At 37.7% G+C, this 16,643-nt stretch overlaps 2 protein-coding genes across 2 annotated transcripts; one reads left to right on the plus strand and one right to left on the minus strand.

Moving 5' to 3' along the window:
- The first annotated feature begins 2,325 nt into the window (after nucleotides 1-2,325).
- Nucleotides 2,326-13,425, plus strand: LOC121796231 (phosphoinositide phosphatase SAC4-like). Its single transcript, XM_042195018.1, has 17 exons — nucleotides 2,326-2,651; nucleotides 2,783-3,102; nucleotides 3,916-4,120; nucleotides 4,200-4,365; nucleotides 5,460-5,682; nucleotides 5,905-5,981; nucleotides 6,868-7,055; nucleotides 7,149-7,246; nucleotides 7,435-7,568; nucleotides 7,656-7,784; nucleotides 8,509-8,896; nucleotides 9,542-9,663; nucleotides 9,922-10,035; nucleotides 10,492-10,680; nucleotides 11,490-11,648; nucleotides 12,455-12,563; nucleotides 12,977-13,425. Exons 2-17 carry the CDS (start codon nucleotides 2,983-2,985, stop codon nucleotides 13,094-13,096), a joined length of 2,541 nt encoding a protein of 846 aa, XP_042050952.1. The 5' UTR covers nucleotides 2,326-2,651; nucleotides 2,783-2,982; the 3' UTR covers nucleotides 13,097-13,425.
- A 337-nt stretch (nucleotides 13,426-13,762) lies between these two features.
- LOC121793373 (eukaryotic translation initiation factor 3 subunit K-like) lies at nucleotides 13,763-16,008 on the minus strand. The gene is made up of 8 exons (XM_042191372.1): nucleotides 15,831-16,008; nucleotides 15,603-15,659; nucleotides 15,445-15,495; nucleotides 15,296-15,358; nucleotides 14,709-14,759; nucleotides 14,550-14,616; nucleotides 14,321-14,403; nucleotides 13,763-14,178 (listed from the first exon to the last, which is right to left on the minus strand). Exons 1-8 carry the CDS (start codon nucleotides 15,954-15,956, stop codon nucleotides 13,975-13,977), a joined length of 702 nt encoding a protein of 233 aa, XP_042047306.1. The 5' UTR covers nucleotides 15,957-16,008; the 3' UTR covers nucleotides 13,763-13,974.
- Between the last annotated feature and the right edge of the window lie 635 nt (nucleotides 16,009-16,643).

Raw genomic sequence — 16,643 nt, forward strand, 5'->3', positions numbered from 1 at the left:
GTAATAATTTCTCATGGCCTTTTCTTTTAATACTATGAGTAGTTATTTTTAATATGTATTTTAGCTCACTTTTGCTGTCTAGATTCTGTTGGGTTGCATTAGAGGTAAGATTTACCATGGTATATTTGACACAAATTTATAAATGTAGTATTCATTACACCAGTTTTACTCTACGAATGCTTAGAACAATTGTACCATAAGCGCGGAAAAACAATCGAATATTAAGAGCATCCACAATGGAGCGGACGATAGCGCGCCCGATGCATCGGGCGGGCTATCGTCCGCCACTGTGGGTGCGCGGACGACGGACGATGCGTCGTCCGCGCCCTAAGCTTAGTCCGCGGACGATAGAGCATCGTCTGCCCACTGTGGGCGACGCGGACGATGGCGCGGACGATGCAACACGTTTTAGTTTTTTTTTTAATTCGAAAATTTTGTTTATATAAATACCCCATCCTCATATTTCATTTGTAACTTTTCGATTCACTTCTCAACTCTCAAATTACGCTATAAAATGGATTCCGGTGGATACTCAAGTCCTAGTAGCACGATATTTGGAGATGGCGCACGGTAGCCGGGTACACAACCTGGTGAATATCGGTCGTTCGACGACAACACGCAGTACGACCCCGACTTCAGTACGGATTCGTACGGTCTCTCTGACATGGAGCCGTCTCCAACTCACCGCCGCTGCCCCTTCCTGTCGCGCCGCCGCCGCCTCGGCCGCCGACGAGCCCTCACCGCCCCCCCTCCGCCGCTGCCGCCCCCGCCAGAAAGAAGCGGACCAAGCACCGCGCGTACAAGTTGCCACCTCCGGCAACGAATGAAGAGTACGCCCTTGGCCTTACGAACTACCAGCCGAATGAAACCCTCGTCTTGGCGAGGTGTTGGGTGGATATATCGGAGGACCCAATATTCGCGAACAACCAAAAGCAGCTCGCGTACTAGGAGCGCATCGCCGAGCGCTACAATGAGGCAAAGCCGGCGAGCGCGTACAAGCGCCAAAGGGAGCAGCTCCGCAAGCACTGAGATCAGGTGAAGAAGCAAGTCAACCTGTTCGCGGTGGAGTACGAGAAGTGCTCGAGGGATCAGGGAAGCGGCGAGAGCTTGAGTGACGTGTGGGATAGAGCGTTGTTGTCGTACCAGTCCATGTACGACGACTTCAAGCATTTCAGCATATGAGCGCTCTTGAGGGACAAGCCAAAGTTCCAAGACGGGATTCTGCACACCGGTGTGATAAAGAGGACGAAGACCACCGACACTGGTGGTTACACGACCAGCGAAAGCGGAACTCGTCCGGTGGACCTCAACCGGACGTGCACGGAGGAAGAGAGTTCCGGCACACCGATGTCCTCCGGCGGCGTCCCATAGGCGTCAAGGCTGCGAAGAACAAGGGGAAGGCGAATGCGACATCCTCCTCGGCCGCCGCCCCCCATCGCCGATCCTGACCCCGAGCCCGACCACGGCGATAATTGCCTACTCGGATTTGGCAACGGTCTCGATGGCGCGGACGTTGTTGGATACGCACAACGCCCTTATGAAGTGTACGGATCTGACCAGAGCCGAATACATTCAGGGGTTGATCGATGAGTTGCGCCGGAAGTTAGGGCTTTTGTAGAATAGTCAATTTTTTTTTTATTTATAACCATTGTAACTTTTTTTTAATCAATGTATTATTTAGGGTTTCTATTTAATCGTAGTGTTTTTTAATTAGTTTGCATTTATATATTTGAAAACATTTAAATTAATTAACAAAACAATAGTAAAACATATAGGGCGCTCCACTACAGGTGGAAGGGCAGGATGATAAAATGATGACGTGACGGTGCATAGGGAGGGCTTTAGGGCGCCCCTTAGAGCGCTCCACTGTGGATGCCCTAAGTACTTACACAATTCTAATTATCGATATTTTTTAAAATGAAAAGCTATGCGGCACTGACTAACCTATGTGCGCTTTTGCAAGCTTAGGCGAAAATTATGTGCGTGCTTATTGTATTTATGAAATTAAGCATTAAGATGCGCACATTTTTAAAAGAAAAACACGTTGATGTGCATGCTCTTGTGTCTTTAAATCTCATTATCGACGTAAAATGCACTATACTATATCCAATGTAAAATGCACTATACTATATCCAACCTACATGCACACAATTTTTTACAAAAACTATCATCATATAGCTAGGGTAAAAAATAGTTTTTGGGAGTAAAAATTTATATTTCAATTAATTTAATGTAGGAGTATCATTTTAGTGCAAACCTATTTTTTAATCATTATCTGTTGCCAAAATAAATAGAGAAGAATAGATGTAAGCAGAGGCATATTCTATTATTCATCACCAAATAAATTGTGGTTTTCATTTTGCCTCTGCAGACTGCAGATCCAAGCTGTTCATATCTCTCTTCTCTCTCTCTCTCTCTCTCTCTCTCTTAAATTGTTTTAGGAATCAATCAAAAACTGGAACCACTCTTCTCTGTACATCATCATCATCATTACAATCATCATTTATCATTTGAATCAAGCAGAAATTTTCTTCTCGCAGCTCGTCCACCAATTTCCTTATTTTTCATTCTATCCGCCCCAAATTTGTTATCGTTTTTGTGTGCTCCAGCTATCAGGCACGTTTGATTTCATCTGTTTTAGTTTTGTAAAGGTTAGGTGTTTATTTCGGGAAAATGATGCGTTAATCTGTTTAAATTATGGGGAATTTTTCAGTCTGATAACCTCGGTTAAAGATCAGCTACTGTTTTCTGTAATTCACGTATCTGCAGCTGTTGAATTTAGGTTTTCGATAGTAGAAAAGCTGGGGAAGAAAGTCAAAAGCTCGCTTGATTTTGATTTCATCGGGGAATGCTATACCTGAAGCAGCCTACGGTGGTGGTAGCGAGAGGAAGTAGAGGAAGAGTTGTGAGTTGTAATTGAATGCCAGCGTGATTGATTCCCGAGCCCGAGGCTCGGGGCTCGCGAAGAATATTTGGAAAGCAATGGAAGATGTGTCGAATATTGTACAGCTAGAACAACATGAAGTTCAGCCTGATTCTCCACCTCCTGCGCCGCCTCCTGAGGGGTTAATGCAGAAATTCAGGCTCTATGAGACTCGATCGGTATGATATTGTGTTTTCTGCTTATGATTCTTGGTCGCATATCCAGTGAAAATTAAATCCTTTGTTTATTGATCTTGAAATGCTATATGACATGATTTCTCTAAATGAATCGGAGATATTTTAGAAGCTTTTGATTGTTATTGTGTTCGTTTGTCAAATCAAAAATGTTGTTTGGATTGTTGGATTTGTGTTCCCGACTTCCAAACACGCAAGTTTGAAGTTGAATAAATATCGATGTCTAGCTACATGCTTAATTAATTGAATTTCTGGATGTGGTCTGGACATGATTGAAAACTTGCATATCTGTCTTACTTAAATCCCTCACGCAGTGCTTAGTTTAGCATAAAGTGAAAAGATACTACTTTTTTGCTTCTGCGTGCTGGGTTCACCGATTAGATAAAGAACTTGCCATAATGTGTTGGCATTTGGAGTACCAAAAGATACCATTTTGAACTATGTGCTTTTGTAACCTATAACTGGCTCGTGTTTATAGTTGCTGAGAATATAGTTCGTTTGTTCACATGTGCTGAAATTGAAAGGGCTCAAATTTAAAACTGTAGATTGAATTGTTGGATAAACTGAAATTTGTGTGCCAATGTTGAAAATGTGATTATTTTTACATGCATTTAATTTCTCATCCCCTTGGAACACCATCAAAACATCTTCTTCACTTAATAAATATTGTACCTTATAGTTACTACAATTGGATGTAAACCGGCATTTCCGTACTGAATATCTCTTTACCCAACGTTCTAAGTTCTAATCAACAGGTTTTTATCTTCATCTGATTATATTTTGTAATTTTGGTTGCAGAATTTTTATATGGTAGGAAGGGACAAAACTAGAACCTTCTGGAAAATTTTGAAAATTGATAGATTGGAACCATCAGAGCTTAACATTCATGAAGATTCTGCCACATATACTGAGCGGGAGTGCTCAGATCTCTTAAGAAGAATACATGAAGGAAACAGAGCTACTGGGGGACTTAAATTTATTACTACTTGCTATGGCATCGTTGGTGCGTTCTAGTGCTGATTGTATCCTATTAAGATTATCGATGATAGTCCTGATAATCCATTCTCATCTTTCATTTTCAGGATTCATTAAATTTCTTGGGCCATATTACATGGTGCTCATAACAAAAAGGGAGCAGATCGGTGTAATATGTGGTCACAATGTGTATGCTATATCAAAAAGCGAGATAATTCCCTTGCCAAATTCGGCAGTTGGAGCCAATATGGTCAACTATAAGAATGAGAACAGGTTATAACATCTCCTGCATTTGTAATATGCTCGTTATAACAATTTCTTTTAAATTTAGATGACGAGCTGCGAGCCATTTCATTAATTCTTATTTTATTTTATGATCACTCCTTATTAAAATGTTATAACTATTTATAGTATCTCTCTAATAAATGATGTTAGTACTTTGGGGGTATAGGTCATGCGAGAATGCCATGCACTTTTGTAGTTGGAGCAGGTGTTTTATACTGTAATACTTAAGTATGTCTTGTTAAAGTAGTGACATGAAGTGGATCTTGTCAATCTTCAGTTCAATGTACTAGTTTCCATCGTAACTGGACTTGTCCAATTTTTTATTCATGGATTCTGGAATGGAAGCTACTAAAGCTGAGAGAATTAAGAGAGTAATTCTTGTCCGAATAAGTTGGACACATGTCTTCTATGCCAGATAGTTTTCACCACTTTCCCTGGACAAGACATTACTGATATGACAATGGTTGCAGAAAACTAAATAACCTACATGGTAGATTGTTATTGTATTGGAATTGAGATTTAGGATCCTCAGTGTATGTGTATCTATGTTGGTTGTTTTGATCTTTGATATCTATGCCAATGATTTTATAATTTATTGATCCCAAACACGCCCTAGTTTCTGAATTTGGACATGTATTGAGAACTTTATTATTTAACCCCACTTTTTATTATGGAGTACTTTTTAATATCTTATTTTTACTCTTTAAACAATTGTCAAGCTCAAGTAGGGCTCTATTAAATGATTGGTAATCCACAGTTTGCTTTATTTCCTTCTAAGATTCTTTAGGCCAAAGCCAAACAGGATTTACTTATAACTCGCGTCGCCTAAACTGTTGCCTGCTGTTTGATATTTGATTGCGCAACATGAAAATTTTCCTGAATATAATACTACTGTACTATTCATTATTCAGCGAAATTCTCACAAGCAGTTCATAAAATCTTAACTTTTTTTATATAATTTTTTTGTTTGTATTTTCTATAGTCAGTATGTTCCATGCAAAGACTTTGTATACCTAATATGCATTTCTGGATATTTTGCTGCTTAATTGTTTAGTGAACATTGTTATTTATTGGTGACATAGATACAAGAAGCTCTTGTGCATGGTGGATCTTACTAAGGATTTCTACTTTAGTTACTCCTACCATGTGATGAGAAGTCTCCAGAGGAACATGTGTGATAATGAGACTGGGCAAGTCTTGTACGAAACTATGTTTGTGTGGAATGAATTTCTGACTCGTGGAATACGAAATATTCTTCAGAACACTGTATGGACTGTTGCCTTGGTCTATGGCTTTTTTAAGCAGGTGAGGTTGCACAATATTCATGAGTCAGTACTCCGGCTTAATGAGTATATAGATATACTCCAGATTTCATCAACCTTATATATTAATTTGGTGTTGCCGTATCACCTCCTTATAGTCACAATGATTTTGCTTATTAAATGATTTTGTATCTTGCCATTGCTTATCTTTTTCAAGTATTTAGAATCTGATTGTGGTTGTATGATCTTGATGAACCCAACCCAGGCTACACTTTCTATATCAGGAAGGGATCTCAAGCTGACTCTAATTTCCAGGCGTTCACGACATTATGCTGGCACTAGGTAAGTTTGCAACTGTAAAAGTGTCGAAGTTTGGAGTATATAAGTCGAGTCCAAGTTACATATTCTCTTATGGAACTTTGTTTCAAACATGCATTTATCTATTTTCGAGGATCTTCAAACTCTGCTGCTTTAATAGACACGGAATGCAGAACGTGGCACCTCTTAAATTTATTCGTCTTTAAGCATGCAACTATGCATAACTCCCTCATTTGATTTACTTCTCAGTATGGAAATTGTTTTATTTTGGCCAGCCACATCAGTTGGACACCCCACCTCCCAAAATAAAAAAATATAAAAAAAATTGTAAAAGAAATGCATACGGATGTTTTTGGCACGTGCTGCTTGAAGCATGCTTGTGTTAGGATGTTACCTAATGCCATAAAGTCGACTGTAATGAAGGGCTGACAAATCTCAATCAAAATACAAAAATTACACTACTCAAAGGGAAAGCAGCTTTGGATCCTTAGTGTTTTGACACTCATTAGCTGGTTATGTGGTGTAGGAGTGTTCTAAGAACAAACTTATTATTTTCCAATTTGTGGTTATGAATATCTTATAAACTGTGGAGGTCTGTATGACATATATCAACTGCTACTATCACTTGGGATACAATGAACACTGTGAGTTTGGAAAGAAACAGCTCTTTTGAGCTTTGGTGATGGTGCTTTGCCTGACAGGACAAATGTTTTGTTGCATAACTTAAGCTTTATTAACTTATAATGCTCCTCTTAGTTAAGTCATATTGAATCATTGTTCACAACCCGCTTGTTATTCTCTACGTTTTTTCCATCTGCCCTTTTCACCTCTAAATTTGTCAGGGTAGAGTTTTTTTTTAGAATTCTGTCCTTTTGAGCCATCCATATGAAGCCAAAACTAATTAATGCAGATATCTGAAGCGAGGTGTCAATGAGAGGGGCAGAGTGGCAAATGATGTTGAGACCGAGCAAATTTTAACCGAGGATATTCCAGAAGGACTGCCTTTGCAAATTAGTTCTGTGGTCCAAAATCGTGGGTCAATACCACTCTTCTGGTCACAGGAAACCTCCCGCCTAAATATCAAACCGGATATTATATGTATGTTTGCCCAACTACTTGATTTATATTTGTTCAGTTTTCATATCTATGAGAGATGCATATAATCTCTAAGCTGTAACTTCTGTTTTGCAGTGTCAAAGAGGGACCAAAGATATGAAGCTACAAGGCTTCATTTTGAAAATCTTGCCAATAGATATGGGAATCCCATCATTATTTTGAATTTGATTAAGGCAAGAGAATTTAATATGTTTGGCTTTGGCATTCTAGTGTTTTTATAGAAACAAGGCACACACAAATTTTTCTGCAAGGCCCAAGTTATCACAACTGCCTAATCATCAGTATTTGCTGAAAGAATTCTATAAATAGAATGTTCATGTCTGTGTATATAGACCCTGATTTTCAAATTTTTGGTTAACAGACAAATGAAAAGAGGCCGCGAGAATCCATTCTTCGCACAGAGTTTGCCAATGCCATTGAAGTAATAAATAGGGATCTTTCTGAGGAGAATCGTCTTAAATTTCTCCACTGGGATCTGAATAAACATTCTCGAAGGTATTTAATGTTCAGTTTTGTATTGCTCTTGGTTATGTGCTTATGTTATTGATCTGATTTGATGTTTCTATTACTGATTTTCTCCAGCAAATCTGCAAATGTATTGCTACTGTTGGGAAAGGTGGCTACATATGCTTTGATGCTAACAGGTTTTTTCTATTGTCAAGCCACACCAGAGATGCTATCAGGGGGACAACTTAAATGCCCTAGTTATGAGTAAGTCGCACATTCCACGTGTAACCAAATTAATATGTTCTCTTTGACATTTCTATTTTCCTGCCTACCAACTTAGTTCGTTATTATAGAAATTTCATAACAATGTTATTCTTAGATATCATTATTTTATCACCTTGCCCTTTATTGGTATTATGTCCATCACTTTTTACTCAATGAGACCATAATAAGCAATACTCCTTTCGCCTTCGCCCCATAAAATAGTGCACACATGTATGGCACGAGTTTTAATAAAAGTTGGGTAGCGTATTTTGTGAGTAGAGAAAGTGCCCCCTGTGTTGGCTTTTATGTTAGTTAATGTGGATAATTGTGGGCCATGCTAGTTATTTGTAAATCGGTGTGCAAAATGAGGATAAAGTATAAAGGAAAGGTCTCCAAAAAAAAAGAAAACTAAGAAGTGTTCACTATTTTAATATTTATGGGACACCCCAAAATGACAAAGTGTGCACTATTTTCTGGAAAGGAGGGAGTACATGATATTCTTATTTTCAAAGAGATACTTATGCTCAAAGTAATGTATTAATGTTTCATATGCTAATTAGAATTGTAAACTGTTTATTGAAAAAGAGTTTTAGCAGTTCTTAACAGTGTGCTGAAGAAAGATCCCAAGATAGTTAACAGAATAGTTTGACTACTCTTTGAAATATAACTGGCACTAGAACTTAGTATAGATGCTAATTGGAGTCTTTGTTGCGTTTTAATACAGGAATCTTTTTGCCCCTGGCATGGCTACCTCAACAAATTCTCATTCTGAGAATGGAAAGCATAATGATGAGGAGACTGAGGATTCTGATAACTCAGATAGAAAATCCAGTGGGGGAAATAGTAGCACAAACAGTAATCCTTCTGTCAGGCCACCAATGATCCAAAAGGGAGTGCTTCGGACTAATTGCATAGATTGTTTGGATCGCACAAATGTTGCGCAGTATGCATATGGCTTGGCTGCTTTAGGACACCAGTTGCGTGCCTTGGGAGTAATGAACTCGACAAAGATGGACCTTGATGATCCTTTGGCTGAAGAATTGATGGGATGTTATGAGAGAATGGGTGATACTCTAGCACACCAGTACGGTGGATCTGCTGCTCACAACAAAGTAAGTTAATGTTCTATTATTTTTCTTCATATATTTGGATTCGTTTACTGTTTTCCTCAACCCTGTTAATAGTTCTTTAATATAGCTATTTGTGCAATGATGAAAGCCTATGTATTTTTTATCTTGTTGAATGCCATTGGGTGTTTATATGATAAGGTTGTCTATATAATCTTATAGTTGGAAGGGGCCTAATATCAGTCCTCAACCTTTAACTAGGGTATATATCTACACATTAGGTACTCTCTATAAAGATGTACTTAAACATCGCATCATGACTTGTATCAGTACAGAATCCAGCCTCTCTAACTAAGTAGAATTTTCAAGTCAAGGGTATTCGTATTGAGACATTTCAAGTATCAACTGTAAATATCACCAAAAGCTTCTTTTGTTTATGTATGTGAACTTTGCGTTCTTCAAAGGAATATGCAATTTTGAGTTGTACTTGCGCACTTCTCCAAAATTAGGTGTCCTCATAACCACTCTATTCCTTTAATAAAAACTGAATTATTCTCTGATTTTGGAGTTCCAGAAGAGGGAGAAGACGGAACAGAATGCTTTGGATTTCTTCTTGTTGCCAGAATTTACTTTCAGCTAGGACTTTGATTATTTTACCTATTAACATGTCCAAGTTTTGTTTTATCATAGATTTTCTCTCAGAGAAGAGGCCAATGGAAAGCAGCAACACAGTCACAGGAGTTTTTCCGCACACTACAGAGATATTATAACAATGCATACTTGGATGGAGAGAAACAAAATGCAATTAATGTGTGAGTTAACAGCTCTCATATTTTTATGCGTTTTCAAGATATTTATCCTTGTTTAGAGATTAAATTGGTAATGAGATGGTGGAGTAACTTTGAGATTTCAATAATATAGCTGATTAGGTAGTTCTCTCATTTCTGACATCCTCCATAAAAAGTAAATAGTTAACTTCAATATTTTGTTTCTTGCACCAGTTGTCTGTTATGCTTTTCAAGGTTTATGTCACAATTTCACTTAAGTTAACTAATTGTATCATGGAGCAGATTTTTGGGACATTTTCAACCTCAACCAGATAAACCTGATTTGTGGGAGCTTGATTCAGATCAGCATTACAATGTGGGAAGAAATGGACAATCAAATTCAGATCAATATGGAAGGTATAAACAGAGTGCCTAGCTACATATCTGCTAGGATACTATGGTGATGCTGATTAAGTTAAACGTGCATATGTGGGTGGTAATTTTATTACTTGTACAACTCTTAGTTATGTTCAGTATGCTTATATTTTTTTCCACTGCACTATTCTCTTAACCACAATTAGAAGTATCAACGACAGGCAACTGACCTTAGTTGGATCCTTAATCCTAGTTCAGTCTGTTAGTGAATATTAATATCCTGTGTTGTCTGCTTCCAGTTGTAATTGAATTAGGTTCTTGATGTTTAAAGGGGGAATATGATGTGTACCTGTTGAATTAGGTGTTAATTGGTGAAGTTTAAAATCAGTAGGGAAAACAACTTATGAATGTCCAAGATGTAGTTTCTGTAACTATATTGTGTGTTATGTGCTGGTTGCAGTCTTCATGGTGACACTCGCTCTTGGTTTGCATTTCTAGGTCACTTTTCAAAAGATCATGGTCAGATGGGAACATCCTTCGTGAAAGTCATTCACCCTCATCTACACCAAACATTAATAAAGTTATGTCCAGCGCTGGTTTCCCTGGTGAATCGAATAGAAGAAGCAAGATTATTTCCGAGTCTGTACCAAATATGTGTACATCAGAAAGCGAGTTAGCATATTCGAGGTGCATTACTCTCCTAAGGGTTTGATGCTTTATATTGTTTTTTATGCGGGCAAGATTGCTCGAACCTTGTATAGCATGTACTCCCTCCTTTCCATGTTAATAGAGTCATTTTACCATTTTTGGAAGTTCCAAGTTAATTGAGTCATTTCTATATTTGGTAAAAAGTAACCCTCTCTCTTACTTTATTCTCTCTACATCTCTCTTACTTTATTCACCATCCACTTAACACACTATTCTTAAACTCCGTGCCGAAAAGAAAAGCCTCCATTAACAAGGAACGGAGGGAGTATTTGTTAAGTGATGCAGTAGTAGTGCAACACTTTTGTATCCTTGCATAGCCCTCCAGTAGGAGGTTTCAGTTTGGAGGATAACGGCCTTAGTACACACGAGCTATGTCCTAGAATTATCATAAAAAATATGCTGTGTTGTTTGGATGACTCACTCCACTGCTCAAAAGATGTCTTTCATCTTTGCATTGCCCTCCAGTAGGTTTTTGTATATTCTTGTGGTACCCATGGACTCAAATATACTTGGGCACTTTGTCTAGCCCTTGTCAACATATGCAGGGAATGACGGCTTTGATGTAATTTAGGCATTTAACCCAATTATCCTGAATATCATTATCATCCTAAGGTTCTTATGCATTTCCCTGACATGTATACAAACTCATGTATGTTCATTACATTTGGAAATGCCATGATTTGTTTTTTTTTATCTCGATCAATTAAAATAGATTCCTTCGGAATCAGAAAACTCTTCCTTTTGTCTATTATTTTTACAGAATATTTATCATCTTGTCATTTCTGCAGTGATACTTCTCCAATGCCTACTAGGGATCTTTTTGCTGAAATGCAAAGAGTAAGGTACCTTGAACATGAAAATGGAGATGCAGTTGACTGCTCAAACTTTGTTGACTTAGATTGGCTCTCTTCCTTTGGAAATTCATGCGAGGAAGAGCTATTAGAAAGGTAACTCTTCTATGCATAGTAATATGAATTTTCTCTCTTTGACATCATTATAAGGAGGTGCAATGATTATTCTCTAAATGTCCTTGTCCGTAATGGACATAAATTGTTGTTGTCATTCTTTAATAGCAGTATTCACTCCAATCCTAAATTGTATACCTTGATATCATTCTAAATGGTTCTGTTCCCTTCATTTGTTACAACATATGGCTGGCCATTCATTTGGAACGTTTAGTATGTATTACTTCTGATTCCCATCATATGATCTTAGTTGTATGTTTCTTTTCCATGTCATTTATAAAATGACCCACCTTCTATTCTATTCATGGGACTTGTAGCTCATCCATCGTGATATATATTGACTTGCTAGAGTTTTCATTAAGACTCTCTGATGGTTGTTCATAATTCTTTTTTGTGAGACCTGCATCTCTCTCTTTCTGGTTGTGGTGATAGAACGGTTTCTTAATCTTGGACTTCTCATCACTGACTGGGATAAAGAGCACTATATCTTTGTTACTTTCTCAAAATTTCAATATATGATACCCCACACTCGAAATTGGCCAACACAGTCCAGATTTGATGTAACATCCAATTTGGACTCCTCATATATGAATACTTCCTCAAAATCTCCATGTATGGAGTACTTAATTATATTCGCTCAAATTTGTATCCATGTTCGTCGTTATATTTTGGCCTTACCCAGTAGGCCAGCATAGTATCATAAACGGTGGTTGGCAGTGGGTCTCGGCAATTTGACTGTGGACCTTAAGAATTTTAATGAGCTAACCCTTCTCTTTTTCCATACCCAGGTCAATGCTGCTAGCATCTCCAACAGCTGTGCTATCGTCAGAAAATGTTATCAATGAAACAATTAGTGAAATCACGCCATCCACCAGTGAATGTGGATCCAGCAGAAGGGTAATGTACATCTCTACCCACTCATATATTTGCTTAAAAGATCAAGTTACAGACATGTGGAAAGAAATGTGTAGGAAGATATATGATGATATTAAGAAGTGAGCCTTAAGTTGTTACTTTCTGAAAGCACTGAAATTTTGTTATACAAACTGAGAAATCCATACAAAATTTGTAATTTTCTCACTTAAATAGAAATTAGTGGTGCTTTGGTACCTTCTGTTAATAGCTATATATAAACTGTAGTATTTGCTGAAATCCATCAAACCCATATAGTTCCACAGTTTTTTGCTCTCAACAGCATAATTATTGATGCAAGACCTCGTTTTGCTCTTCGGTTCCAGATTACTTTGCATTTATGCACATCTACCGGTTATTAACACTGGATGCATTGGATCTACTTTTTACGAATGCAGGGTAGAGATCACACCGGGACTGAGCTTGGCTACACTGAAGCCCAAAATTATGAAGTTCTCGAAGATTTCTCTGATAGTTTTGTGCGTTGGGTGACCTACGGGGAAGCAATCTGCCATTGAAGGCTATAATTTTGTCTCCGGGACTAATAGCTATCGGCTCCAGGAACTGTTGGCACAGCAAGAAAGCTGGGCGGTACCTGGGAAGATAACTTAGCTTGAAAGAGTAAATAGACTACAGTTTTTAAGATTCTTTTGGAGCTCTCCTCTGTTCCTTTTTTCCTTTCCCTTCTGTTTATGTGCTCTGATATTTAGTCCTCCACACCACCTCTAGTAGTATATGTGTATATATCCATATCATAAACTAATGGTCGGAGCTCCACCTTCTTAGCACTAGGCTACTATTATTGATTCTTTTCATTTATTTGTGGATTTTACTTTGGTCGAAACAATTGACGTTGCAAATAAGTTTCTCAACCATAGCTCCCTTTTGTTGATTCTTACAGTAAACAAGTTTGAATGCCTCATTCTGGTTGATGGAAGTTGCTCAATATACTACAGCTCCAAGGATTTGATATGAAACATATGATCTAATTCTTGACATGCAAACTTAATTTTTGATTTTCAATAGATTTATTTAATAGAAAAAGTTATGATTGGCACAAACTATGTAGTTGGGAAGTTGAAAGACACTTAGTGACAACCCAAATCAAACCTAACAAAAATGTGCAGCAAGAATCCTGTGACTTCAACCTAATTGGTTCTTGCTTGAGAAAGGTGAAGATGGAGTGAAAAATGAAGTTACAGTCAAATAACAAGCTTTTGAGTTTAATCCTCGTACATGGTAATAATATGCTACAGCTGAAAATAGATCAAACAGGTTTTCTTTAATAAAAGCACTATAGTTCCATATTGGATTCAAAAATAGTGTTTTGGCAAGAAAATCACGCATCTCTTCAGAAGAACGATCACTTCCAAATTGTGCCCCTCCACAGCAGAGACTAGCCGAGAATTGGAAGGATACGGGTGATATTCTCCAAAGGAATCCCATCTGCAGCACTCTTCTTAAGCTCTGGATCGTTAAACTCATTATGAGGAAAGATGATAAGTTGACCCTTGTTCTGATTCTTCTCTATAGACCAACCGGAGTTAGTGATGTGGTGCTCAATGAACTTGTCTAAGACCAGACCTTCGATGTTGATGGCCTGTGAAATAACCAGCCATTGGAAACATCTTAATCATTTTGGTAATAAATGGAATGGATTATGTTCACTTGAGTTGTATATAAAAGCTTTAAAATTAATTTGAATTTTCCAAAAGAGGGTGCTTCGAGGCAGAGAATCATACCTCAGCAAGAACAGATCTCGGAACTTTTTGATAAGTTATTGAAAGGACATGGATTGCATATGCTTGAATTGCTTGCTCAAAACCTGATTAAGCTAGGCATGTCAGTAAACTACAACAGCAGAGGATGCGTTGAGAGCAACAAAAGTAATGAGGCAGTATCACAATAGTGCTCAAATGCTCAATATTGTGGTGGGGAATTAAATAAACAATAGTGGCCAACTCCATATACCTGGTACAACCTCCAATATATGACGGCTCTTAGCAGCTTCATCCCAAAACTGACGAAATCGGGCAGTCTGCATGAAGTAGAAGTACATAGTAAGATAGATTTCTAACAAATTATTATCTGTTTCATGGAGATAAGGAAGAGAAAAAATGATAAGCAAACCTCCAAGTAGTGCGAGAGAACGATGAGAGTCTTAAATTGATCTTCCATTTGCTAATGGATCCACGCAAAAAAGCAGGACAAGATGTTAGAATAGTTATGTCTTTTGAATCGCAGCAATGTAATACAGTCTGATGATTAGTATATAAAGAAACAAAATCTCATTAAGACTTGTTAGCTAAAATGCATAAAGCTTCTCACTATATTAATGCCTTAAGGGATACTGGATGCAACTAAAAGTAATAATATGCATACTTCCAATAGCCAACTTATAAAAATATCATGTTTTACATTGATAAGATTTTTATAAGGGGAAGATGTGGGTATTATTATGCAAGTCCTCTTTATCTAATGCTATAGGCAACGGAGGAACGGAAACGATTATCCCCTGTTTATTACCATACCAATTGTCATTCCTCTTCCCTTCCATAACACAAGCACCCACTCAGTTCTCATCTTCAGAATTTGCTTCCCACAAAAACATGAAGCATAGTGCAAACATGCTAGGTCTTTAACTCAAATCTCTCTTGAAATAAGGCAAAACTTGGAAGTAATTTTGGTTTGAGAGACTAAAGAGATAGATAAAATACCACTCTCTCAGGAATTAGGAAGAGGCAGAGACTGAAATCCGGGGCCGGCATTGCCATCAGTGCCTGTGTGAAACATCAATTTGTTAAGCACAAATGCACATTACATACTCAATGAAATTCTCTACATCTAAAAAACACACTCAACTAACCTTAATCAAAATGCGAGCAACTATCTGAGTACTCATCCGCTCTGTCTCAAACTGTATGGTGTTAATTGTGCAAAAGAGTAAAAATCAATCACCATCACAACTTCCATCAATGAATTTCTCCAAACAAGGAAATCAATTGAAAAACAGGAGAAAGGAACCTGGTAGAGTCGCAGAAGGCATAGATTCGCATTCGAACTGTAGGTTTGCGACGAAACCTAAAATCACATTATCAAAGCAAAACATTTGAGGTAAAAAAACCACATTGTTTCATCTAATTATCAATTCAGCAAACAGCAACAAGTCGAACCAACCCCAGGTAAAAAAATGAAAAATTGGAAAACCCCAGACATCGAAATTGACCTAGGTAAAGCAAAATAGCGGCTTACTTGCTCGTTGACGTAGTTCTCGAGATCGGGAAGGATGTCGGGGTTGTAGGGATTGACGGAAACGAGCTGCTCGACGGTGTAAGACATCTCCGACTGCGGCTTCTGATTGGTCATCTCTCTTCCCATTTTTGCTATTTCTGCGCTAAATTTGATTGAAGAAGATGAACAACTGCTACACTCTGGAGATGATTTTAGGGCTTTATCACCTCTATTGGGCCCTACGAATTGGGCTGGGCTATCTCCTCGGCTATATCATCAGTGTTTATTTATGATGAGTTGATAAACCATTAGGCAGATTTTTAACTCATAATACACTCAATTGTTTTTATCAGCAGTCTTATAATAGTAATGGACTAATTAAAGTTACGTAATCGTTTTCTCACATATTATATAGGTTGCCTTAAGAAATCGTGTCGTTTTAGTGTCATGTTTGATTTGTGTCATAATCGTGTAGTTAACGTGTCAAGTCAATATGAATCAGACCGTATCAATAACAGGTTCGTATTTGGCCTTAATAGGTTGGTTGTTATCAAGCCGATCGGATAACAGCAACATGCACGATACAATTTGCCTAACTCTAATTGTAAGTTATATGAAAATATGGAGTATATAATATACTCTCTTTGTCCCATTAAATATGCAATATTTGAGAATTGACACGAGATTTTATGTAGTGTTGTTTTGTATGTTAAAGTAAATGAGATGAGAAAGTAGAGATATAGTTGTTTCCATTTTAGGAAATGCTTTATTTTTAATGGGACAATCCAAAAAGAAAAACGTTTCATTTTTAATGGACTAGATGTTAAAAAATGA

Source organism: Salvia splendens, chromosome 3 (assembly GCF_004379255.2).
Source record: "Salvia splendens isolate huo1 chromosome 3, SspV2, whole genome shotgun sequence".
Taxonomy (NCBI): Eukaryota; Viridiplantae; Streptophyta; class Magnoliopsida; order Lamiales; family Lamiaceae; genus Salvia; species Salvia splendens.